Source organism: Scyliorhinus torazame, chromosome 21 (assembly GCF_047496885.1).
Source record: "Scyliorhinus torazame isolate Kashiwa2021f chromosome 21, sScyTor2.1, whole genome shotgun sequence".
NCBI classification, from domain to species: domain Eukaryota; kingdom Metazoa; phylum Chordata; class Chondrichthyes; order Carcharhiniformes; family Scyliorhinidae; genus Scyliorhinus; species Scyliorhinus torazame.
This window is the reverse complement of record NC_092727.1, coordinates 129,335,045-129,360,900: the sequence shown is the minus strand read 5'-3', so window position 1 is coordinate 129,360,900 and position 25,856 is coordinate 129,335,045. Positions and strand designations below refer to the sequence as shown.

General features: G+C 48.7%; 1 protein-coding gene across 3 annotated transcripts in view; it reads right to left on the bottom strand.

Annotated features, from left to right (window-relative positions):
• Positions 1-4,235: 4,235 nt before the first annotated feature.
• The window catches only part of LOC140398656 (coatomer subunit zeta-1-like), a 46,672-nt gene continuing 25,051 nt past the window's right edge, over positions 4,236-25,856 (bottom strand). For all 3 annotated transcript variants that reach the window (XR_011937532.1, XR_011937533.1, XM_072487570.1), the window contains 2 exons: positions 14,201-14,239; positions 4,236-4,646 (listed from right to left, as the gene is read on the bottom strand). Coding sequence is in view for 1 of the 3 variants with exons in the window: in XM_072487570.1 (XP_072343671.1) it covers positions 4,599-4,646; positions 14,201-14,239 (87 nt within the window). In the remaining 2 variants the exon portion in view is untranslated. The remainder of the gene's footprint in view (positions 4,647-14,200; positions 14,240-25,856) is intronic.

The window sequence follows — 25,856 nt, the reverse complement described above, 5'->3', positions numbered from 1 at the left end:
TCAGCGCCATTCGCAACTCCTCAGACTCTGAAGCAGTCCCTGTCCAAATGCAGCAAGACCTGGACAATATCCAGGCTCGGGGCTGACGAGGGGCAAGTAACATTCATGCCACACAAGTGCCAGGCAATGACCATCTCCAATAAGAGAGAATCAAGCAATTGCCCCTTGACATTCAAAGGCATGATTATCGCTGAAACCCCCCACAATCAACAGCTTGGGGGTTACCATTGACCAGAAACTGATCTGGACCCAACTATATAAATAGTGTGACTACAAGAGCGGGTCACAGGCTCGGAATCCTGTGGCAAGTAACTCACCTCCTGACTCCCCAAAGCATGTCCACCATCTACAAGACAAAGTCAGGAGTGTGATGGAATACTCTCCACTTGCCAGAGTGACTGCAGCTCCAACAACACTCAAGAAGCTCAACATCATCCAGGACAAAGCAGCCCCGCTTGATTGGCACCCCTTCCACAAGCAATCACTACCTCCACCACCAATGCGCAGTAGCAGCCGTGTGTACCACCTACAAGATGCACTGCAGTAACTCACCAATGCTCCTTAGGCAGCACCTTCCAAACCCACGACCACTACCATCTAGAAAGAGAAGGGCAGCAGATACCTGGGAACCCCACCACCTGGAGGTTCCCCTCCAACTCCTTCACTACCCTGACTTGGAAATATATCGCCATTTCTTATTGTCACTGGGTCAAAATCCTGGAACTCCCTGCTTCACCCCACTGTGTGTGTACCTACACCACATAGACTGCAACGGCTCAAGAAGGCAGCTCACCCCCATCTTCTCGAGGGCAATTAGGGATGGGCAACCAAAGCCCACATCCCGTAAAAATCATTTTTTAAAAAATCAATCGTCTATGATTGAACTAAAGTTACTGGTGCGGGGGGTAAATCACTCCCTGAAGCCTGCTGATATAAAGAGGTTGAATGTTTTTCACTGCCACAGGAAAGGTCACTTAAGGCACTGATGTAAAAGTAAGTCTACCCAGTAAGAGTTCATGATACAAGTGTAGAATATTGAAGAGTCCAGTACTACGGATTTAAATGTTCACTCATTGTTCAATGTGAAAGCGGGCAAGTAGCCCCCATCACTGTGATGTTTTGGTAAACCGTAGGCCCTCAAAATAATAATAATCTTTATTAGTGTCACAAGTAGGCTTACATTAACACTGCAATGAAGTTACTGTGAAAAACCCCTAGTTGCCACATTCCGGCGCCTGTTCAGGTACACAGAGGGAGAATTCAGAATGTCCAATTCACCTAACAAGCACGTCTTTCGGGACTTGTGGGAGGAAACCGGAGAACGTGCAGACTCTGCGCAGACAGTGGCCCAAACCGGGAAACGAACCTGGGACCCTGGCACTGTGAAGCAACCGTGCTAACCACTGTGCTACCGTGCCGTCCAGTTGACAAGGGTGCCTCTTCCACAATGATAGGAGAGCACACAATTTGATTTTCACAAGGAGTCCAGCCATTGAGTTTGAGGGGTGCCGCAGCAAAGCTAGCAACTTATACAGGAGAAGCCACCAAGATAAAAGGTTACTACCACCGCACCTGTAAACTATCAGCAGCAGTCCACTCAGCTCCTAATAATTATAGGGTCAGACCAAGGGCCACGTCCTTTGGGCCGTGATTGGCTCAAGGATGAAGATCTTCCAAGTATGGGAAGAAGGACTGCCTGAGTTAATGAAGTAGCATGAGATTGTTTTTTGTGACGAATTAGGTAAAATTAAGAGGTACAGAGGACCCATTGTTTCTTTACAGTGAGACGAGTACCATATGCCTTGTGAGAAAGGCTGGACATGAAATTAAAGAAATTGGTAGAGCTGGGTATTATCCAGCCAGTTCAATTCACGGTGTGGGCAGCATCTATAGTCCCTGCGATAAAGTCTGATGAGACCATCCATATCTGTGGAGACGACAAATTAACAGTTAATCAGGCTACCAAGTTAGATAAGTATCTAATCCATAAGATTGAAGATTTTTACGGAAAGCGATTTTTAAGCAAGAGCTCTGTCTTATACAAAGCTAAATATGAGCCACTCATATCAGCAAGTTGAGTTAAATAAGGCTTCCCAAGATTATGTTAGGATGAACATGCACAAAGGTCCATTTCAGCATACGTGCCCACCCTTTGGGGTGTCATTGGCATGTGCTATTTCCCAAAGAACAATGGAAAATCTATTGCAAGATCTGCCACGTGTGGGCGTGTACCTAAATGATTTGTTGATAACTGGATTGATAGAAGTGGAGCAGCTAGCGAACCTAGGGTGACCCTGGAGACTAGAATGCCAACATTCCTTCTGTGCTGTAGAACCCGTCCACACTCGGCAAGCCTGGTGTTTCCGAATTTGCCGAGGACGAGAGTTGTCTCAGCAGCCAGGAGCCACTTCAAACCATGTTGCTAGCAGGAAACATTGCTGACTGTCGAAGCAGTAAAGCACCGAGCCAGCCCATGACAGGCGAGTCTGTCATCTCCATGTAAACAGGTGAAGCAGAGTTACTGGTATCCGAGGAGATGCCGGGTGGAGTGTTTTCTAAATTAGTGGGGTCTAAGTAACTTAATTATCGATGTAAAAGAGGGGGGCAATGTGGTGTTTGTCCCCTTTATGGGGTGATCGGCCGAGAGGATCAAGTGGCCGGGTAACTAATCAGTGACCAGGGTGTGGGGGGGGGGGTGTCACCCGAGCAAGGGGGGGTTTCTCTGTCAGTTCGATCCTGGAAGCTGACTCACAGCCATGAGGCTGTAAGCCTCTGTATTGTAGTTATACGTTAATAAACATTGCAATTATTTACCTAACTGGTGAATGGGAAATATTACAAATATCTTCATATTTCCCCCAAGGTATTTTTTCACAGCAGTGTCTGGGAGATTCAGCATTGGTTCCTGCCGATTCCGGGACTAATCTGTAAATCTGACCACAGAGTGGAAAGGTCACCTGTGCGATTTTACACGAGGCAGATTCTGCGGCAGGAGATGATGGAATCTCACAACACAACTGTGGCCAATCACCCCCAGCATTTCTCCTTGGTACAGCCTATCCACTTGGGCCCTTTGCCCCTGTGCTTTTCGCACAGCTCCACAAACTGTTCCTTTCCAAACCTTTGTCCAATTCCTCCATTTGAGATTTAAAAAAAAAATTTAGAGTAACCAATTCATTTTTTTTCCAATTAAGAGGCAATTGAGCGTGGCCAATCCACCTACCCTGCACATCTTTGGGTTGTGGGGGCGAAACCCACGCAAACACGGGGAGAACATGCAAACTCCACAAAGACAGTGACCCAGAGCCGCGATCAAATCTGGGACCTCGGCGCCGTGAGGCAGCAGTGCTAACCACTGCGCCACCGTGCTGTCATTTGAGATTTAGGCCACACTTCATGTCAGACCCTCCAGGGCCCTGAACAAGTGCTGTGTTTAAACGCTCGGGTTCAATTACACTGATCCTGGAGGAGCGTCTTCATAAGTCGGGACCTGTTGAGAATTTCCCTTCTCCCACCCATCACCCCATGGTAATCTCAAACACTTCCTGTACCTGCTTCAGGAGTCAGTGGTGCGCACTATCTACCTTGAATCCACATGGTTTATGGCGACAGGTAGTTTTGGGGAGAGGGTGATGGAGGTTCACAAATGTAATTGTGCAGCATGAAAACTGGCCATTCCGCCCAATTGGTCCATGACAAGTGTTACTGCTCCGCATGAAACTCTTCCCACTCTACTACACCTCATCCCAACAGGATTGCTTCTATTCCTTTCTCCCAAATGTGTTTTCATTTTTCCCCCTTCAATGCATCTACGTTATTTACCTCAACTACTCCCTGTGGTAGCGAGTCCCACTCACCACGCTGAGTAAAGACATTTCTCCGGAATTCCCCACTGGGTTGAATGACTATTTTGTATTTATACTCGTGGTTCTGGGCTTCCCAGAAGTGAAAAGATCTCTACATCTACCCTATCAAATCTTCATCAAGTTCAGAATCTGTGCTCAGATCATTGGGAATAGGGATCAGCTGCTCGGTCTACCCCAGGATTACACAGACAGCTCAGCAGACACTGGAGGTGAGGTGTCCATCAGCTCATGGGTCAGAGACCGAGAGATGGGGGAAGGGGGACTGCTAAGCCACAGCTGCAAACTGTCGGGTAACGACCCAAGATTCCAGGCTGTAATTATCAACTGCGTTCCCCAACCTCACACAAAAAAAATACTCAGCCCACAACAGATGATCCAGTCATTTATCATATTGTGGGATCTTACTGTGCCCAAATAGGCTGCCGCACTTCCTCATTACAATAGTGGCTACACTTCAAAAAAGCACTTCACTGGGACATCCTGAGGTTGTGAAAGGTGCTACAGAAATGCAAGTTCTTTCTTTTCTCAAAAGGGGTGCCCGCATAAGGAAACTGGCAGCGAAGTCCTAGAGGCATTCAGCATGATGAGTGGGTGGGCGAGATCTGGACGGATCTGACTGCCTTCCTCGAATGCATTTGCAAAATCTTCGTGTCACAGTAGAGATCTGGGTTCGTCTCATGGCCTTTGACATGAGGGGGAAGTGCAGGCAGGGAAAAAGGCAAGATTCTCGTTTTATTTTAACAGTGACCATTTGATCTGATCCTTTGCTGACTGTAGGACCTAGAAAAGGGGGAAAAAAGCAGGCGGTTATTAATATATTCATCCTCTTTTAAACTGAATTTCTGTCACCCTCCTTAGCCCCCACTCCACTCACATCCCTCTAGTCTGTACCCAGTGCTCCCTCTTTAGCACCCTAGCAGAGTACGAGAGTAATGGAGACAGGAAGATGAAAGTACGCCATCAACCCTGGGTTTATTTACCAGAAAACAAATACTAAGAATACACCAAGACTCAAGAGACATGACAGATTTTAGATTACAGCAATGTTAATGATCTCAATCATTCCCCTTGAACATTGCCCACTCCCAGTGACAGACCCCAGTACTGTACCAATGTTATACAGTGACAGACCCCAGTACTGTACCAATGTTATACAGTGACAGACCCCAGTACTGTACCAATGTGATACAGTGACAGACCCCAGTACTGTACCAATGTGATACAGTGACAGACCCTAGTACTGTACCAGTGTTATACAGTGACAGACCCCAGTACTGTACCAATGTTATACAGTGACAGACCCCAGTACTGTACCAATGTTATACAGCGACAGACCCCAGTACTGTACCAGTGTTATGCAGTGACAGACCCCAGTACTGTACCAATGTTATACAGCGACAGACCCCAGTAGTGTACCAATGTTATACAGTGACAGACCCCAGTACTGTACCAGTGTTATACAGTGACAGACCCCAGTACTGTACCAATGTTATACAGTGACAGACCCCAGTACTGTACCAATGTTATACAGTGACAGGCCCCAGTACTGTATCAATGTTATACAGTGACAGACCCCAGTACTGTACCAATGTTATACAGTGACAGACCCCAGTACTGTACCAGTGTTATACAGTGACAGACCCCAGTACTGTACCAATGTTATACAGTGACAGACCCCAGTACTGTACCAATGTTATACAGTGACAGACCCCAGTACTGTACCAATGTTATACAGTGACAGACCCCAGTACTGTACCAATGTGATACAGTGACAGACCCCAGTACTGTACCAATGTTATACAGTGACAGACCCCAGTACTGTACCAATGTTATACAGTGACAGACCCCAGTACTGTACCAATGTTATACAGTGACAGACCCCAGTACTGTATCAATGTTATACAGTGACAGGCCCCAGTACTGTACCAGTGTTATACAGTGACAGACCCCAGTACTGTGCCAATGTTATACAGTGACAGGCCCCAGTACTGTACCAATGTTATACAGCGACAGACCCCAGTACTGTACCAGTGTTATACAGTGACAGGCCCCAGTACTGTATCAATGTTATACAGTAACAGGCCCCAGTACTGTACCAATGTTATACAGTGAGACCCCAGTACTGTATCAATGTTATACAGTGACATGCCCCAGTACTGTACCAGTGTTATACAGTGACAGACCCCAGTACTGTACCAATGTTATACAGTGACAGACCCCAGTACTGTATCAATGTTATACAGTGACAGGCCCCAGTACTGTACCAGTGTTATACAGTGACAGACCCCAGTACTGTACCAATGTTATACAGTGACAGACCCCAGTACTGTACCAGTGTTATACAGTGACAGACCCCAGTACTGTACCAATGTTATACAGTGACAGACCCCAGTACTGTACCAATGTTATACAGTGACAGACCCCAGTACTGTATCAATGTTATACAGTGACAGACCCCAGTACTGTACCAATGTTATACAGTGACAGACCCCAGTACTGTACCAGTGTGATACAGTGACAGACCCCAGTACTGTACCAATGTTATACAGTGACAGACCCCAGTACTGTACCAATGTTATACAGTGACAGACCCCAGTACTGTACCAATGTGATACAGTGACAGACCCCAGTACTGTACCAATGTTATACAGTGACAGACCCCAGTACTGTATCAATGTTATACAGTGACAGGCCCCAGTACTGTACCAATGTTATACAGTGACAGGCCCCAGTACTGTACCAATGTTATACAGTGACAGGCCCCAGTACTGTACCAATGTTATACAGTGACAGGCCCCAGTACTGTATCAATGTTATACAGTGACAGACCCCAGTACTGTACCAGTGTTATACAGTGACAGACCCCAGTACTGTACCAATGTTATACAGTGACAGGCCCCAGTACTGTATCAATGTTATACAGTGACAGGCCCCAGTACTGTACCAGTGTGAGACAGTGACAGGCCCCAGTACTGTACCAATGTTATACAGTGACAGACCCCAGTACTGTATCAATGTTATACAGTGACAGGCCCCAGTACTGTACCAGTGTTATACAGTGACAGACCCCAGTACTGTACCAGTGTTATACAGTGACAGACCCCAGTACTGTACCAATGTTATACAGTGACAGACCCCAGTACTGTATCAATGTTATACAGTGTCAGACCCCAGTACTGTACCAATGTTACACAGTGACAGACCCCAGTACTGTACCAATGTTATACAGTGACAGACCCCAGTACTGTACCAGTGTTACACAGTGACAGACCCCAGTACTGTACCAGTGTTATACAGTGACAGACCCCAGTACTGTACCAATGTTATACAGTGACAGACCCCAGTACTGTACCAGTGTTATACAGTGACAGACCCCAGTACTGTACCAATGTTATACAGTGACAGACCCCAGTACTGTACCAGTGTTACACAGTGACAGACCCCAGTACTGTACCAATGTTATACAGTGACAGACCCCAGTACTGTACCAATGTTATTCAGTGACAGACCCCAGTACTGTACCAGTGTTATACAGTGACAGACCCCAGTAGTGTACCAATGTTATACAGTGACAGACCCCAGTACTGTACCAGTGTTATACAGTGACAGACCCCAGTACTGTACCAATGTTACACAGTGACAGACCCCAGTACTGTGCCAATGTTATACAGTGACAGACCCCAGTACTGTATCAATGTTATACAGCGACAGACCCCAGTACTGTACCAATGTTATACAGTGACAGACCCCAGTACTGTACCAATGTTACACAGTGACAGACCCCAGTACTGTACCAATGTTATACAGTGACAGACCCCAGTACTGTATCAATGTTATACAGTGACAGACCCCAGTACTGTACCAATGTTATAGTGACAGACCCCAGTACTGTACCAATGTGATACAGTGACAGACCCAAGTACTGTACCAATGTTATACAGTGACAGACCCCAGTACTGTACCAATGTTATACAGTGACAGACCCCAGTACTGTACCAATGTTATACAGTGACAGGCCCCAGTACTGTACCAATGTTATACAGTGACAGACCCCAGTACTGTACCAATGTTATACAGCGACAGACCCCAGTACTGTACCAGTGTTATACAGTGACAGACCCCAGTACTGTACCAATGTTATAGTGACAGACCCCAGTACTGTACCAATGTTATACAGCGACAGACCCCAGTACTGTACCAATGTTATACAGTGACAGACCCCAGTACTGTACCAATGTGATACAGTGACAGACCCCAGTACTGTATCAATGTTATACAGTGACAGACCCCAGTACTGTACCAGTGTTATAGTGACAGACCCCAGTACTGTACCAATGTTATACAGTGACAGACCCCAGTACTGTACCAGTGTTATACAGTGACAGACCCCAGTACTGTACCAATGTTATACAGTGACAGACCCCAGTACTGTACCAATGTGATACAGTGACAGACCCCAGTACTGTACCAATGTGATACAGTGACAGACCCTAGTACTGTACCAGTGTTATACAGTGACAGACCCCAGTACTGTACCAATGTTATACAGTGACAGACCCCAGTACTGTACCAATGTTATACAGCGACAGACCCCAGTACTGTACCAGTGTTATGCAGTGACAGACCCCAGTACTGTACCAATGTTATACAGCGACAGACCCCAGTAGTGTACCAATGTTATACAGTGACAGACCCCAGTACTGTACCAGTGTTATACAGTGACAGACCCCAGTACTGTACCAATGTTATACAGTGACAGACCCCAGTACTGTACCAATGTTATACAGTGACAGGCCCCAGTACTGTACCAATGTTATACAGTGACAGACCCCAGTACTGTACCAATGTTATACAGTTACAGACCCCCAGTACTGTACCAATGTTATACAGCGACAGACCCCAGTACTGTATCAATGTTATACAGTTACAGACCCCCAGTACTGTACCAATGTTATACAGTGACAGACCCCAGTACTGTACCAATGTTATACAGCGACAGACCCCAGTACTGTACCAATGTTATACAGTTACAGACCCCCAGTACTGTACCAATGTTATACAGCGACAGACCCCAGTACTGTACCAATGTTATACAGTGACAGACCCCAGTACTGTATCAATGTTATACAGCGACAGGCCCCAGTACTGTATCAATGTTATACAGTGACAGACCCCAGTACTGTATCAATGTGATACAGCGACAGACCCCAGTACTGTACCAATGTGATACAGTGACAGACCCCAGTACTGTACCAATGTGATACAGTGACAGACCCCAGTACTGTACCAATGTTATACAGTGACAGACCCCAGTACTGTACCAATGTTATACAGTGACAGACCCCAGTACTGTACCAATGTTATACAGTGACAGACCCCAGTACTGTACCAATGTTATAGTGACAGACCCCAGTACTGTACCAATGTTATACAGTGACAGACCCCAGTACTGTACCAATGTTATACAGTGACAGACCCCAGTACTGTACCAATGTTATAGTGACAGACCCCAGTACTGTACCAATGTTATACAGTGACAGACCCCAGTACTGTACCAATGTTATAGTGACAGACCCCAGTACTGTACCAATGTTATACAGTGACAGACCCCAGTACTATACCAATGTTATACAGTGACAGACCCCAGTACTGTACCAGTGTTATACAGTGACAGACCCCAGTACTGTATCAATGTTATACAGTGACAGACCCCAGTACTGTACCAATGTTATACAGTGACAGACCCCAGTACTGTACCAGTGTTATACAGTGACAGACCCCAGTACTGTACCAATGTGATACAGTGACAGACCCCAGTACTGTATCAATGTTATACAGTGACAGACCCCAGTACTGTACCAATGTGATACAGTGACAGACCCCAGTACTGTATCAATGTTATACAGTGACAGACCCCAGTACTGTATCAATGTTATACAGTGACAGACCCCAGTACTGTACCAATGTTATAGTGACAGACCCCAGTACTGTACCAATGTTATACAGTGACAGACCCCAGTACTGTACCAATGTTATACAGTGACAGACCCCAGTACTGTACCAATGTTATAGTGACAGACCCCAGTTCTGTACCAATGTTATACAGTGACAGACCCCAGTACTGTACCAATGTTATAGTGACAGACCCCAGTACTGTACCAATGTTATACAGTGACAGACCCCAGTACTATACCAATGTTATACAGTGACAGACCCCAGTACTGTACCAATGTTATACAGTGACAGACCCCAGTACTGTACCAATGTTATACAGTGACAGACCCCAGTACTGTACCAGTGTTATACAGTGACAGACCCCAGTACTGTACCAATGTTATACAGTGACAGACCCCAGTACTGTACCAATGTTATACAGTGACAGGCCCCAGTACTGTACCAATGTTATACAGTGACAGACCCCAGTACTGTACCAGTGTTATACAGTGACAGGCCCCAGTACTGTACCAATGTTATACAGTGACAGACCCCAGTACTGTACCAGTGTTATACAGTGACAGACCCCCAGTACTGTACCAATGTTATACAGTGACAGACCTGAATATTATATTTTAAAGATTGATCTGATCACACACTCATTCTGGGGAATCCTCAGTGTAAAAAGCGCCAGTTCATTTTCTCCATCATGCAGCCCCTTGGGTAACGCAGGGCATGTCCCTGAATTCACCCCTCCTGGGCTCTAGCTCCTTGTGGTGCCACTCAGTCAACCTTAGCCTTTGATAATATAGAGACAGAGAAAATGCTTTTACATGTTGGGGAATCCAACACCATGGGCCATCAACATCAGTTAATCATGACTAACTCCAATGTGAATTGAGGAGAAACGTCCTTGCCCAGAGAGAGGTGAGAATGTACAACTTGCTACCACATGGAGCAGTGGATGTGAACAGCACAGATGCAGTTGCAGGGAAGCTGGATAACATGAAGGGGAAAGGAACAAAGTATATGCTGATAGGGTGATAGGAAGTAGGAGGGAAGAGGCTGGGGAGGAACAAACACCAACATGGAATGTTAGACTGAAGGGTCCCGTTCTGTGCTTTATGTAATGCAGACATACAGATGGCAGAGGGACTTACATTGTTAGTGACTCCCAGCCTCCTGGAGATTTGTTACACAGGCAAGACGGAGACACTTGATTGGAACTCGCAGTCACATTCTCCACGCACACATTCACCCAGCAGTGCAGAGGAACAGAGTTACCTGGGCTTGTAATCCTTGTAGGGTTGTAGGATCTTGGGTAGGGAGCTCTTTCCAAGAGCCGGTGCAGACTCGATGGGCCGAATGGCCTCCTTCTGCTCTGTAAATTCTATGAAATCTATTGTGTTTAATAGATTGAGGGATGGTATTCTTCTCCTTGGGGGAAATCCAGAACAAGAGGGAAATCAGGAAGCACTTTCTCTCACACTTGGGGTGATAGAAATCTGGAACTCTCTCGTGTTCTGGGGATCAATTAGATCTTTTGAGTCAGAGAGTGATAGATGTTTGTGGGGTAAGGTCCTCAAAAGGATACAGAGCAAAGCAGGTTACGGACTTGAGATACAAATAAATCATATACTGATTGAGTGGCCGAACAGACACGAGGGTTGAATAGTCTCCTCTTGTTTCAATAACCTCCCCCTCTCAGAAATGAACAAAAGTAATATCACAGCATGTGGTCAATATTTCCTGCTATCTTTTATTCTCCGGAGCGTCAATACTTTAACATCTGGGGCAAAATTCTCCGGAAACGGCGCGATGTCCGCCGATTGGCGCCCAAAACGGCGCAAATCAGACGGGCATCGCGCCGCCCCAAAGGTGCGGAATGCTCCGCATCTTTGGGGGCCGAGCCCCAACCTTAAGGGGCTAGGCCCGCGCCGGGCGAATTTCCGCGGAAAATTGGCGGAAAAGGCCTTTGGTGCCCCGCCAACTGGCGCGGAAATGACATCTCCGGGCGGCGCATGCGCGGGAGCGTCAGCGGCCGCTGACGGCATTCCCGCGCATGCGCAGTGGAGGGAGTCTCTTCTGCCTCCGCCATGGTGGAGACCGTGGCGGAGGCGGAAGGGAAAGAGTGCCCCCAAGGCACAGGCCAGGCCACCGTGGGGGCACCCCCCTGGGCCAGATCACCCCGCACCCCCCCCCCCAGGACCCCGGAGCCCGCCCGCGCCGCCTTGTCCCGCCAGTAAGGTAGGTGGTTTAATTTACGCCGGCGGGACAGGCATTTTAGCGGCGGGACTTCGGCCCATCCAGGCCGGAGAATCGAGCGGGGGAGCCCGCCAACTGGCGCGGCGCGATTCCCGCCCCCGCCGAATATCCGGTGCCGGAGACTTCGGCAACCGACGGGGGCGGGATTCACGCCAGCCCCCGGCGATTCTCCGACCCGGTGGGGGGTCGGAGAATCTCGCCCCTGTTCCTAAAACATTCCTGCCTCTCTCCTCCACAGAAGATTTTCTCATGATGCTGGTTCCATGGTTAAAGGAGCAACCTCGATGTGCGAGTCCAGACAGTGAGTGTCAACTGAGGGAGGGAAATCAATTTTGAGCCTGGCTGTATGCTGACCGAACATGAACTCACACACAAACTCACCAAGACCCTTCAACAGAAAGCAGAGCGATGGTGCATAAGCAACAAAGATGAAAAGCACCTAGCTTTTAAAACACAGACCGTTTCAAACAAAGATGCAAGAGAGACAGACACTGAGAAAACAGAGATTGTGCATTCACTGTGCACCATGCGCCATGCAATGGAACAGATTTCACAAAGATAGAACATTGTGGAGTCTCATTCTTGATAAATGTCATTCAAGAAGGGAGAGGTGATCTGGTCTGTTGAGCTCAATTTTCACGGAAGATTAGAGTTCTCCCCATCATTGCCCCAATCTGTCTTTGAGAGGCTCTATTCCCCTACCATGACTTCATTATATGTATTAATTTTTGTTTTTAAATTAGAATACCCAATTACTATTTTTTTTTGTTTCAATTAAGGGGCAATTTAGCGTGGCCAATCCACCTAACCTGCACATCTTTGGGTTGTGGGGGTGAAACCCACGCAGACACGGGGAGAATGTGCAAACTGCACACGGATAGTGACCCAGGGCCGGGATTCGAACCCGGGTCCTCAGCGCCGCAGTCCCAGTGCTAGCCGCTGCGCCACATGCCGCTCCCATTCTATGTATTAATGACTGTGTTCTCAAGGGATTTCTGATATCAGCCTAGAATCGGTGTCCCATGTAACCAACAAACTCAGCAAGGATCACAAATCTCCAACAGACCCAAATTGGGGCTGTAAGGGTAAAATGGAGTATAGATTATAGATATATATTCCCAATAGAAGGTTAAAGGTAATCCAATTGAGGTGTTCAAATTGATGAAAGCAGGTTTACAAGGTAGATCGGGAGAAACTATTTCCTCCGATGGGAAAGTTAGAAAGAGGGCTTTGGCAAAACGTTTGAACCAGGTCATTCAGAGGTGATGTCAGGAAGTGCGTCTTTCCACAAAGGCGAATGAAATCTGTGATCCAATCTCCCAGATCAGGCTGGAGGTCAATTGAAAATTTCAAAACTGGGCTTGATGGCTAACCACGGCCGTTAATTGGAGTGAGGTACACATCAGCAAGGAACAGGTTTAAGAGGATGAATGGCCTCCCCTGCTCGCTCCTGTCAATTTAACCCGTGACCTTCAAGTCATTGGGTTTCCCACGTGGGTCGTCATTTCCGCAAAGTCATCACAAAGTTTCTGAATGGGCGCTGACTGCTGTTAACTGGGTAATGTTGTGCAGATAATCCTCAAATTTAATCCTGATAATCAATTTCTTTATTTTGCATGGATTTGACTGAGGTTAATGAATCTGGTTTGTTTCTGCTTTATCCACTTTTTAATTACGGACCATCTACTGCCACCTTCCGAGTGCCCAGTGACTCCTTCATCAAGGATGTGACTTCCTCACAAATTTCCCTGGTGTCTCCCAACATTCAATCCCAACAGCTGGAATTTCCAAGGGAGATTTCTCTGTATTGTCCCCCATAACTTGGCAGAAGATTCCCAGTAAATTCCCAGTGAAGTAACAGCAGAAATTGTTCATTTCTCCAAGCAGTCACCAGCTCTTGAAATTCAAGTCCGTTGCTACTGCCCTCCCCAAACCTGTCTAACCCAGAGGATATCCTTGTCCCTTTCTCACATCAGCCTCCCGGATTGAGGGTCAATTCCTGATCACAAATCTTTTAATTAATGTTGCTAGATTATCTAAGGGTCGGTGATGAACAAGAGGAGATGGGGGTTGGAGTGTTGCAACAATCTGAATGATGGTGTGTGTAAATGAGTGTCATCACATCAGTGTCTTACCTGTGCCATACTTTGCTCTGTTAAAGGAGTATCGTCAACCTGGAGGGATAGAGTACAGAGGTTCAATAAAAGACTGAAGCCTGGTCAATCATTAAAACTTCAATGTCAAACATAACACAGGGATGGTCATTTTGCACCTTTCAAAATTGGAGGAGAGACAAGGGCAAAGGTTCAGTGGAAATCAGGAGGAATTTGATGCAAGAGGCGGCAACGTTTCATGAGCACCTTTCATGAACTCAGAACGTGCCAAAATGCTGGATAACCAATTAAATATTTTTGGAGTGTGATCACTGTTGCAAATATAGGAAATCGGGTCAACACCAAGATCACCTGAGACTGTAACTGCTGATTTAACTACGATGCAATGTCACATGACTAAGAGTAAGCTGTCTCACACCACCAGGTTAAAGTCCAACGGGTTTATTTGAAATCAGAAGCTTTCGGAGCTTTAACCTGGTGTTGTGAGACTTCTTACTGTGCCCACCCCAGTCCAACGCCGGCATCTCCACAACATGGCAAAGAGGCAGATCTGGTTGGAAGCAGTAGCAGAACCTCGTGTAGAATATCGAGATCGATATAGATTTATAAATAAACCCAAATGGGTATCACAATAACAGTCTAGGGTAACATTCTTAGGGTAAGGCAACCAGGTCAATGAAAAGTGCAGGAGAGATGCCAAGAGCAGCACTAAAGCATACCTAAAAATGAGGTGTCATCCTGCTGAAGTTACTACTTGGTGCCGATCAGCATAAGCAGCAAGTGATCGACGGAGCTAAGCCATTCCACAACCAATGGATCAGATCTAAGTCCTGCTTCATCCAGCCGTGAATGGTGGTGGACAATTAAACAACTCACTGGAGGAGGAGGCCCCACAAATATCCCCATCCTCAATGAAGGGGAGCCCAGCACATCAGTGCAAGAGGTAAGGCCAAAGAATTTACTACAATCTTCAACCAGATCAGCCAATTTAATTCACTCCACATGATAGCAAGGAATGGCTGAAGACCAGAGCACGTCAGAGGTTCAAACCCCAGCGCTGGGTAACTCATGTCTTGACTCCCCAAAGCCTGACCACATCTACAAGGCACAGCGAAAATTGTGATGGAATACTCTCCATGTGCCTGATGAGTGCAGCTCTAACCACACTCAAGAAGCTTGGCATCATCCAAGAACAAGCAGCCCACTTGATTGGCCCATCCACAAACATTAATTCCCTCCACCACCAACCGCAGTAACAGCCATGTGTACCATGTACAAGATGCATTGCAGGAACTCACTGAGGCTCCTTAGATGGCAACTTGCAAACCTACAACCGCTAGCATCTAGTAGGAAAAGGGCAGCAGATACGTGCGAACACCACCATTTGATGGTTCTCCTCCAAGCCTCTCACCATCCTTTAAATATATCACTGTCACTGGGTCAAAATTCGGGAACTCCCTCCCTAACAGCACTGTGGGTGTACCTACACCACGGGAACGCAGCGGTTCAAGAAGGCAGCTCACTGCCACCTTCGTGAGGACAGTTAGGGGATGGGTAATAAATGCTCGTGTAGCCGGTAATGTCTGCATCCCGTGAAATATTTTTTTTAAAACCCATCTAGACCCCAAACTCTGATGTTTTCTGTCCATTTTTCAAGAGCTCTATCCAAAACGTGGTGGCAGCAGACAGAGTGCAAAGACCCAGAGAAATTCAAAAAGAGAAGACTGAGAGACCGCTAAATCAGATGAGGGAACCAAACAAGGGAAGATTTAGCTCTCCAAGGCTGTACAAATAGCAGGTCACTGGGCTTAAGAAGCTAAACAGAGCAGTGTTCATGCAGAAAGTGCTGTCCCTTGGAGAAAAGAGTAAAGCCATTCAATATGCCTGACAAAAAGAAAAAGCTCAGTGAAGCAAAACCCCACGAGATGCTCTCGGGGTTAGGAGGAAAATCCTGTACAACTGGGAAGAATTCACAGCGAGGCGAGCCGAGTGCCATAACTGTAGAAAGTTAGGGTATTTTAATAATCTGCAGATCCAAAGCTACTATAGCTTATTGGAAGAAAGAGATTACAATGAAACGAGGTAACAATGAAACTAAGTAAAATCCAAGAAGTGGAAGAGTCACAGATAAATGCTTTTGGCATATTACCGATTTCCGTGACTGTTTTCATCATGTTGCTGATTCTTTTGTATTCTTGAGTTGTCAATAAAATTTAAATATTTGTAAGAGCCACAGAAAAATATATATATATCCTTAAAGAGAAGTTAATTAAACAGAAGATAATTATTGGGGAATTAAGTTAGACGTCGATGATCACCCCACAGAATTCAAGGTAGAGACTGGGGCAGGTGTTTCAGTATTATCCGATTCAGTAAAATAGCTTAAAAAGGCCACATTACAGCTACACCCCATCCAATTGCAAGGTTCAGGAGGGACAACACTGAAAATAACAGACCAACATTTGGCAAGATTGAGAAACATGGATAAAGAAATTGTGGAACCCCTCTATGTTGTAGCTGAGGCTCGCTTGCAAGGTTGTTGAAATTGCCAATGAGCAGTCCAGTGAGGTATTCAGGAATGAATTTCCGTCCCTGTTTTCAGGCTTAGGAAAGATGAAAACAGAATATCATGAAATCCCATGGGCAGATGCTAAGCCTAAATGGTTCTCCACAGTGAGGAAGGGCCTTCACCCACTCAAAGTCAAGAGCGAGATTGAACACATATTTCATCAAAGGGTCGGCTCTCCAGTAACCATGCAGTGGTGTTCTGAAATGGTCACAGTACCAAACTTTAATGGTTCAATTTGAATAAGTCTGTGTTTAACGCCTGAGAATGTGAGATGTACCCAATGACATCAGTGGATGAAAGTCTCGGCAAATAGTAAAATGTACCCTCTACACAAAATTGGATGCTAACAGCAGTTTCTGGCGGTTTTCTCTGGACAAAGAATTCAGATTGCTAACTATTTATCACCCCATTTGGTTGTTATTATTGGAGCAGGTTACCATTGGGAACATTCTGCACCCCAGACACTCCAAATAACGAGGTCTCAGATCTGGAAAGAGTAATCTGCCAGATGGACCACATTCTCTTACATGGTTCAAAGGAAGAACATGACCACTGTGTACGAACAGTCCTTGAGGAAATAGGCTTTACATTAAACGACAATGATCTGCAAAGCCTATGATAAAATTCTTCGGCCATATTGTGCAAGTTTCAGGAATTACGTTTGACCCACAGAAAATCATCGGGAAGAAAACCGATGGAACCTCGGGACCAGAAACATGTAGAAACTTTACAACTACCCAGGTGGAAGGCACTCATATTGAACAATGAGAGAGTGCGCAGTGCATCCTCAACCTTGAAGCAAAATCAGGACCAAATCAGGGAGATTGATCAACGCACCATGGAGACTATCCCTGTGAAGTCGGAGAGGGGGGAGGACATATATAATTTTTATAAAGACTTGGGGCGAGATGTAGAGAAAAGGGTTAACATCAGGAGCACCTGATACTGATGTAACTGCTGCTGTAACTATGATTCAGCGTCACATGACTAAGAGACTGATATCTGGTGCGAAGCAGAAGTACAACCTCGTATTGAGTACAGAGATATAGGGTTGGATTTAACTAAATGGGAACAAAGTCCCATAGCAAGAATGTTTAGCCACATGTTTCCTGTTGCTCACAGCGCCGTGAAACACAAGGCTATACAACTTCACCCGAGTTAGATAGGGGGCCTCAGCGGGGAATGCGCGGCCGAGACTGTACATAGCCCCGTTTTATGCTCTGAGGAGCTCTGCTCGCTGGAACTCAGTGTAGTGAGAGATCGGGACGTCATTGAAGCCCCCGAAGCGAACCCCGAACCCCCCCCCCAGCCAAAATGCACTATGGTGGCACTGCCAGTGTGCCAGCCCAAAGGGTATACACCTGGGGTCCTCCGATTCCATGGGAGACCACCACGAGTGCAGTTTCGTCTGGTCCCCGTTTGTGGAGACCAGTATGAACGGCACTCACCCAAGGTGAAGGGGATTGATCCCAATGTCTCGGGTACCTCACATTAAAGTGAGACTAGGGGTGGGATTCTCCGACCCCCCCAACCGGGCTGGAGAATCGCCGGGGGGGGGGGGGGGCAGTGTGAATCCCGCCCCCGCCGGCTGCCAAATTCTCTGGCGCCGGTGTTTTGGCAGGGCGAGAATCGCGCGCGCTGGTCAGCGACCGCTGGCAGCGCCCCCACCCCCGGCGATTCTACTGCCCGTGATGGGCCAGTCCGCCGGCGTACATTAGTCCTGGTACTTACCGGCGGGACCTGGCTCTGCGGGCGACCTCCGGGGTCCTCGGGTAGGTGCGGGGGCATCTGGCCCCGGGGGTGCCCCCATGGTGGCCTGGCCCGCGATCGGGGCCCACCGATCCGTGGGTGGGCCTGTGCCGTGGGGGCACTCTTTCTCTCCGCACTGGCTGCTGTGGACCTCCGACATGGCCGGTGCGGAGATGAACCCCCCCGTGCATGCGCTGGGATGACGCCAGCACACGCTGGCGCTCCCGCGCATGCGCCAACTCGTACCGGTTGGCGTAGGCCCTTCGGTGCCGGTTGGCACGGCGTCAAGCCCCTTCCACGCTGGTTGGCGCAGCGCCAACCCTGCCGGCGCCAGCCTGGCCCCTGAAGGTGCGGAGGATACCGCACCTTCCAGGCGGCCCGACGCCGGAGTGGTTCACGCCACTCCTCGGCGCCGGGACTGCCCGCCCCGCCGGGTAGGGGAGAATCCCGCCCCACGTCTCGCTTTAATATGCAGATTTGTCAAAACGTGATCCCACGTCGCAACGTCTCGCGTTAGATCTCGTAAGGCAGTGCGAGTCGGGTAGATCCCAGAAACGGGGTCTCCCGGCTTCTATCGGCCGCATTGCACGCGGCGAGCTGCTTTACGGGTGCAGTGTGGTGGCCGTTCGATCTGGCCCGCACTTTTATATATAGATCTATAAATAAACAAGAATGGCTTTTATGATGGTCTATGTTAACATTCTTAGGGTAATAGGCAAACCCCAAAGAATTCCCATCAGGCCCTGAACGCAAGACAAAACAGGAAACACTCCAGACAACTTGTGCACAGCAACAGCAATGAAATAAACAGTCAGTTAATTTTTGAAGAGCTACCATGGTGATGAGGGATAAATATTGGTCAGGAATCTGGGGTAACTGCCCTACAGTTCTTCAAAGCCTTTTAAATCCACTCTATAGAGCAGGTATGGCCTTTGTCTAATCTTCCATTGGAAGGACAGCACCTCCGGCAGTGCAGCACTCCCTCAGCACTGGCGTGCCACCTTAGATTTCTGTGTGCGCAAGTTACGGAGTTGTTACTTGAACCCACAATGTCCTGACTCAGGTGAGAGTTGTATCAACCTGAGGCACAGCTCAGAATGAACATTTTAATGGGACATTGACAGAAGTGCCCGAACCCCTGACAGACGGAGTCTGAACAATGAGAGGAAAAGAGAAAATGGAGAGGTTATCGAAACATTGTGACAGCGCCTAGCATAGGAGGCCATTCGGCCCATTGTGTGCCCGGCTCTTTCAAAGGGCATCCCAGTCAGTCCTGCTCCCCATGTCTCTGCAGTTTTCTCTCCTCCAGGTATAATCCAAATTCTCTTTTGAAAGTTCCTATTAAATCTGCTTCCATCACTCTATGAGGCAACGCATTCCAAATCCTAACCACACATTGCATAAATAAAGGTTTCCTTCATATCCCCATTGCTCACATATAAAAATAAACCTCCGGTGGGATTTGTTGCTGTTTCTGTGCCACTTTAATTTTTTTACCTGGTACTGTTAGTTTGCCTCCCCCCCCCCCCCCCCCCCCCCACCCCCCCACCCCCCGCAAATACTCTACAGATTTTCTCTCATTTTCAACCACTAGCTTGTCTGACCCTACATTCTGTGTTTATGTAGATTTTAGCATTTCTGCATGTGCTGGACTTTCCCTGTATACCTTCGCTGCTACTTTAAGAATGACTGAATTTGAATCTCTGCGTGTGGGAGATGGGTGCAGCTTGGGGCCTGGGAAGGGGGTTAGAGCTGCCTGGAGACCTGCTGGGACATGTGTGAATGAGAGATAATGTTACCTGAGCCGAGACAGCACAGAATGTCTTGCTGTTGCAAAACTTTAGGCTGATACTGGGACTGCAGCCAGGTGGGAAGGCTTGGGGAGCCAGGAGGAGTCAGCCAGGGAGCATTCACTCTCAGTGGTACAGTGTGAAGCAGGATAAGGCCAGGGAATGCAGAGTGGCAGTGGCTATGAAGCAAGTTCAAGACAGCCCACTGCCACTTTCATAAAGCAACAGGATATGTCAATACAGAGAATGATTCGGGGAAACCTGAAAATGTGGACGATGTTATAAATAATCTTCCTTTATTGATTGCTGCTGGGAAATAGTTAAGAGATGGTGAATGTCATATGACCAGGAGCTCTGTTTCCTCCTGAATTATTTCAGCACAGGGCATTTATTAATCATATTTCTCTACCTACCCATTTAAAAGATTTTCTGCCATGCACTCTTTTCCCAACTTACATATTTGTGCAACTCAGAAATAACAGTGCTGATGAGGATTAGATAAACTTACAGGTATAATGTTCAAAAACAAATAGCTAGGAATTCTGGATGGTGCAGAAGTGTTAAAATAGCTGAAAAGCACTCAGGGACGAGAGGCATCGGCAAGAAGGTCTGAAAATTAGGGCCCGGGCAGGTTAAGGTTCAGTCACTGCTGGGTCGGAGAATCGCCGGTTGCTGGCGTGAATCCCGCCCCCGCCGGTTGCCGAAGTCTCCGGCACCGGCGATTCGGCGGGGGCGGGAATCGCGCCGCGCCGGTTGGCGGCCCCCCCCACGCTCGATTCTCCGGCCCGGATGGGCCGAAGTCCCGCCGATAAATTGCCTGTCCCGCCGGCATAAATTAAATCACCTACCTTACCGGCGGGACAAGGCGGCGTGGGCGGGCTCCGGGGGGGGGGGGCGCGGGGCGATCTGACCCCGGGGGGTGCCCCCACAGTGGCCTGGCCCGCGATCGGGGCCCACCGATCCGCGGGCGGGCCTGTGCCGTGGGGGCACTCTTTCCCTTCCACCTCCGCCACGGTCTCCACCATGGCGGAGGCGGAAGAGACTCCCTCCACTGCGCATGCGTGGGAAACTGTCTGCGGCCGCTGACGCTCCCGCGCATGCGCTGCCCCGAGATGTCATTTCCGCGCCAGCTGGCGGGGCAACAAAGGCCGTTTCCGCCAGCTGGCGGGGCGGAAATTCCTCCAGCGTCGGCCCCTCAATGTTGGGGCTCGGCCCCCAAAGATGCTTCCGCACCTTTGGGGCGGCGCGATGCCCGTCTGATTGGCGCCGTTTTGGGCGCCCGTTCAGCGGACATCACGCCGTTTCCGAAGAATTTTGCCCGAGGTCTTTTGGGTAATGGATAGTCAGAGACCAGATGAAAAAAATGAAATGAAAATTGCTTATTGTCACAAGTAGGCTTCAAATGAAGTTACTGTGAATAGCCCCTAGTTGCCACATTCCGGTGCCTGTTCGGGGAGGCTGGTACGCGAATTGAACCATGCTGCTGGCCTACTTTAAAAGCCAGCTCTTTAGCCCTGTGCTAAACCAGCCCCCTATGTGCCCCAGAAGATAAGCTACGGGACCTCTCAGAAGTCTCAAAGCAAGGTTTCCATGGGAATTGCCCAGAGTTACGGATCAGGGAAAACGTTCCTACTGATTTATGTGTGGTGACGTCAGCAAGAGTGTTCGTCTGTGCTCTGGGGCAGATCACCATCTTTGATTGTGTTGAGCAACACCCTTAATAAACACCTCAGCGGCTTCCGGGTGCGGCGATGACCAGCTGAGTTGCACGTTTCGGCAGCTCCCTGTGAAACGGACTTTTGGGCTCTTGATAGGAGCCCCAACGGCAATTTTAACGGCTGAAAACACCGTGCGGTAAACCAGAAGGGTGTTCCCCCTGGACACGGATGGAAAAAGGAGAGGAAAGTGGCCGGATTGCAGCGGATCCTTTGGAGCAGCGGCAAGGAAGGCAAGCAGAAACCAAGATGGCGTCGGAAGGTGGCAGTTTCATATGGGGCCCTGAACAACAAGAGTTTTTGAAACGCTGCGTGGAGGAGATAAAAAAGGAAATGAAGAAAGAGTTGTTGGCCCCGATATTACAGGCGATTGAAGGGCTGAAAGAGGAACAAAAGACCCAGGAGCAGGAGCTTCGGGTCGTGAAGGCGAAAGCAGCAGAGAATGAAAACGATATACAGGGCCTGGTGGTGAAGTCGGAGATACAGGAGGCACACCAGGAACGATCTGTGGAGAGGTTGGAGGCACTGGAAAATAACGCAAGGAGGAACAACTTGAGGATTCTTGGCCTTCCTGAAGGTGTGGAGGGGGCGGACGTCGGGGCATATGTGAGCACGATGCTGCACTCGTTAATGGGAGTGGAGGCCCCGACGGGTCCGTTGGAGGTGGAGGGAGCATACCGAGTTGTGGTGCGAGGATCGAGAGCAGGAGAAGCTCCCAGAGCCATAGTGGTGAGATTTCTCCGTTTTAAGGATAGAGAAATGGTCCTTAGATGGGCGAAGAAAACTCGGTGTAGTAAATGGGAGAACGCGGTGATCCGCGTCTATCAAGATTGGAGTGCGGAGGTGGCGAGAAGGAGGGCGAGCTTTAATCGGGCCAAAGCGGTACTTCACAAAAAAAAGATAAAGTTTGGAATGCTGCAACCGGCAAGACTGTGGGTCACATATCAAGGGAGGCACCACTACTTTGAGACGGCGGATGAAGCGTGGACTTTTATTGTAGAAGAAAAATTGGAATGATTGGACTACGAAAATGAACGTTTGGACAAAGTGGTGGGACGAGTGGGGGGGGGGGGGCGAAGAGGGATTGTATGATTAATCCTGCGGTATGGTAACTTTTCTTTCTCCCACAGGTGGTGATGGGGGGAGGTGGGGAGGGAGAGGAGATGGGGCGTTGGCCATGGGAGGCGGGGCCGAGGGAGAGGCGCGGGCTTGGTTCCCGCGCTATGATAATTATGGCGGGAATAGAGAAGCAGGAAGGAGGGGGCGCCGCACGGGGTGAGCCGTGATCACGGGGGGAAGCCGAGGTCAGCCAGAGTTTGCTGACTTCTGGGAGCAACATGGGGGGAGTAATTACGCTAGCGGGGGGTCTAGTGGGGGGGGGGGGGGGGGATTACTGGGTTGCTGCTGCTGGGGAAAGGGGGGAGTGGGTACGGGAAAGGATGGGCGGGGGGGCACCGTCTGGGAGAAATACAGCTGCGTGGGAACTGGGTGAGAAGCTGGAAAAAGATGATGGCTAACCGGCAAGGGGGGGGGGGTGGGAAGCCCCCCAACTAGGCTGATCACGTGGAACGTGAGGGGGCTTAACGGGCCGATAAAGAGGGCACGAGTACTCGCACACCTTAAGAAACTTAAAGCAGATGTGGTCATGTTACAGGAAACGCACCTGAAACTGATAGATCAGGTTAGGTTGCGCAAAGGATGGGTAGGGCAGGTGTTCCATTCGGGGCTGGATGCGAAAAACAGGGGGGTGGCTATATTAGTGGGGAAGCGGGTAATGTTCGAGGCAAAGACTATAGTGGCGGATAACGGGGGCAGATACGTGATGGTGAGTGGCAAATTACAGGGAGAGATGGTGGTGTTGGTAAACGTGTATGCCCCGAATTGGGACGATGCCAATTTTATGAGGCGAATGCTAGGACGCATCCCAGACCTAGAGACCGGAAAGCTGATAATGGGGGGAGACTTTAACACGGTGTTGGAACCAAGGCTGGATAGGTCGAAGTCCAGGACTGGTAGGAGGCCGGCAGCAGCCAAGGTGCTTAAGGATTTTATGGAGCAGATGGGAGGGGTGGACCCGTGGAGATTCAGTAGACCTAGGAGTAAGGAGTTCTCGTTTTTCTCCTATGTCCATAAAGTCTATTCACGCATAGACTTTTTTGTGTTGGGTAGGGCATTGATCCCGAGGGTGAGGGGAACGGAATATACGGCTATAGCCATTTCGGATCATGCCCCACACTGGGTAGACTTGGAGATAGGGGAGGAAACAAGAGGGCGTCCACCCTGGAGAATGGACATGGGACTAATGGCGGATGAGGGGGTGTGCTTAAGGGTGAGGGGATGCATTGAAAAGTACTTGGAACTCAATGACAATGGGGAGGTTCAGGTGGGAGTGGTCTGGGAGGCGTTGAAGGCGGTGGTTAGGGGGGAGCTGATATCAATAAGGACACATAAAGGGAAGCAGGAGAGTAAGGAACGGGAGCGGTTGTTGCAAGAACTTTTGAGGGTGGACAGACAGTATGCGGAAGCACCGGAGGAGGGACTGTATAGGGAAAGGCAAAGGCTGCATGTGGAATTTGACTTGCTGACCACAGGCACTGCAGAGGCACAATGGAGGAAGGCGCAGGGTGTACAGTATGAATATGGAGAGAAGGCGAGCAGATTGCTGGCACACCAATTGAGGAAAAGGGGAGCAGCGAGGGAAATAGGGGGGGTGAGAGACGAAGATGGAGAGACGGAGCGGGGAGCGGAGAGAGTGAATGAAGTGTTTAAGACATTTTATAAAAAATTGTATGAAGCTCAACCCCCGGATGGGAGGGAGAGAATGATGGAGTTTTTGGATCGGCTGGAAATTCCCAAGGTGGAAGAGCAGGAAAGGATGGGATTGGGAGCACAGATCACGGTAGAAGAAGTGGTGAAAGGAATTAGGAACATGCAGACGGGAAAGGCCCCGGGACCGGACGGATTCCCAGTTGAATTTTACAGAAAATATTTGGACTTGCTCGCGCCGCTACTGACGAGGACCTTTAACGAGGCAAAGGAAAGGGGACAACTGCCCCCGACTATGTCAGAAGCAACGATATCGCTTCTTTTAAAGAAGGAAAAGGATCCGCTACAATGCGGGTCCTACAGACCAATCTCCCTCCTCAATGTAGATGCCAAGGTCTTGGCCAAGGTAATGGCAATGAGAAAAGAGGAATGTGTCCCGGGGGTGGTTCATGAGGACCAAACTGGGTTTGTGAAGGGGAGACAGCTGAACACGAACATACGGAGGTTGTTAGGGGTAATGATGATGGCCCCACCAGAGGGTGAAACGGAGATAGTAGTGGCGATGGATGCTGAGAAAGCATTTGATAGAGTGGAGTGGGATTATCTGTGGGAGGTGTTGAGGAGATTTGGGTTCGGAGAGGGGTATGTTAGATGGGTGCAGCTGTTGTATAGGGCCCCAGTGGCGAGTGTGGTCACGAATGGACGGGGATCGGCATATTTTCGGCTCCATAGAGGGACAAGGCAGGGATGTCCTCTGTCCCCATTACTGTTTGCACTGGCGATTGAGCCCCTGGCGATAGCGCTGAGAGGTTCCAAGGGATGGAGGGGAATACTTAGGGGAGGAGAAGAACACCGGGTATCTTTATATGCGGATGATCTGCTACTATATGTGGCGGATCCAGCGGAGGGGATGCCAGAAATAATGCGGATACTTGGGGAGTTTGGGGATTTTTCAGGGTATAAATTGAACATGGGGAAGAGTGAGCTGTTTGTGGTGCATCCAGGGGAGCAGAGTAGAGAAATAGAAGACCTACCGTTGAGGAAGGTAACAAGAGACTTTCGTTACCTGGGGATCCAGATAGCTAAGA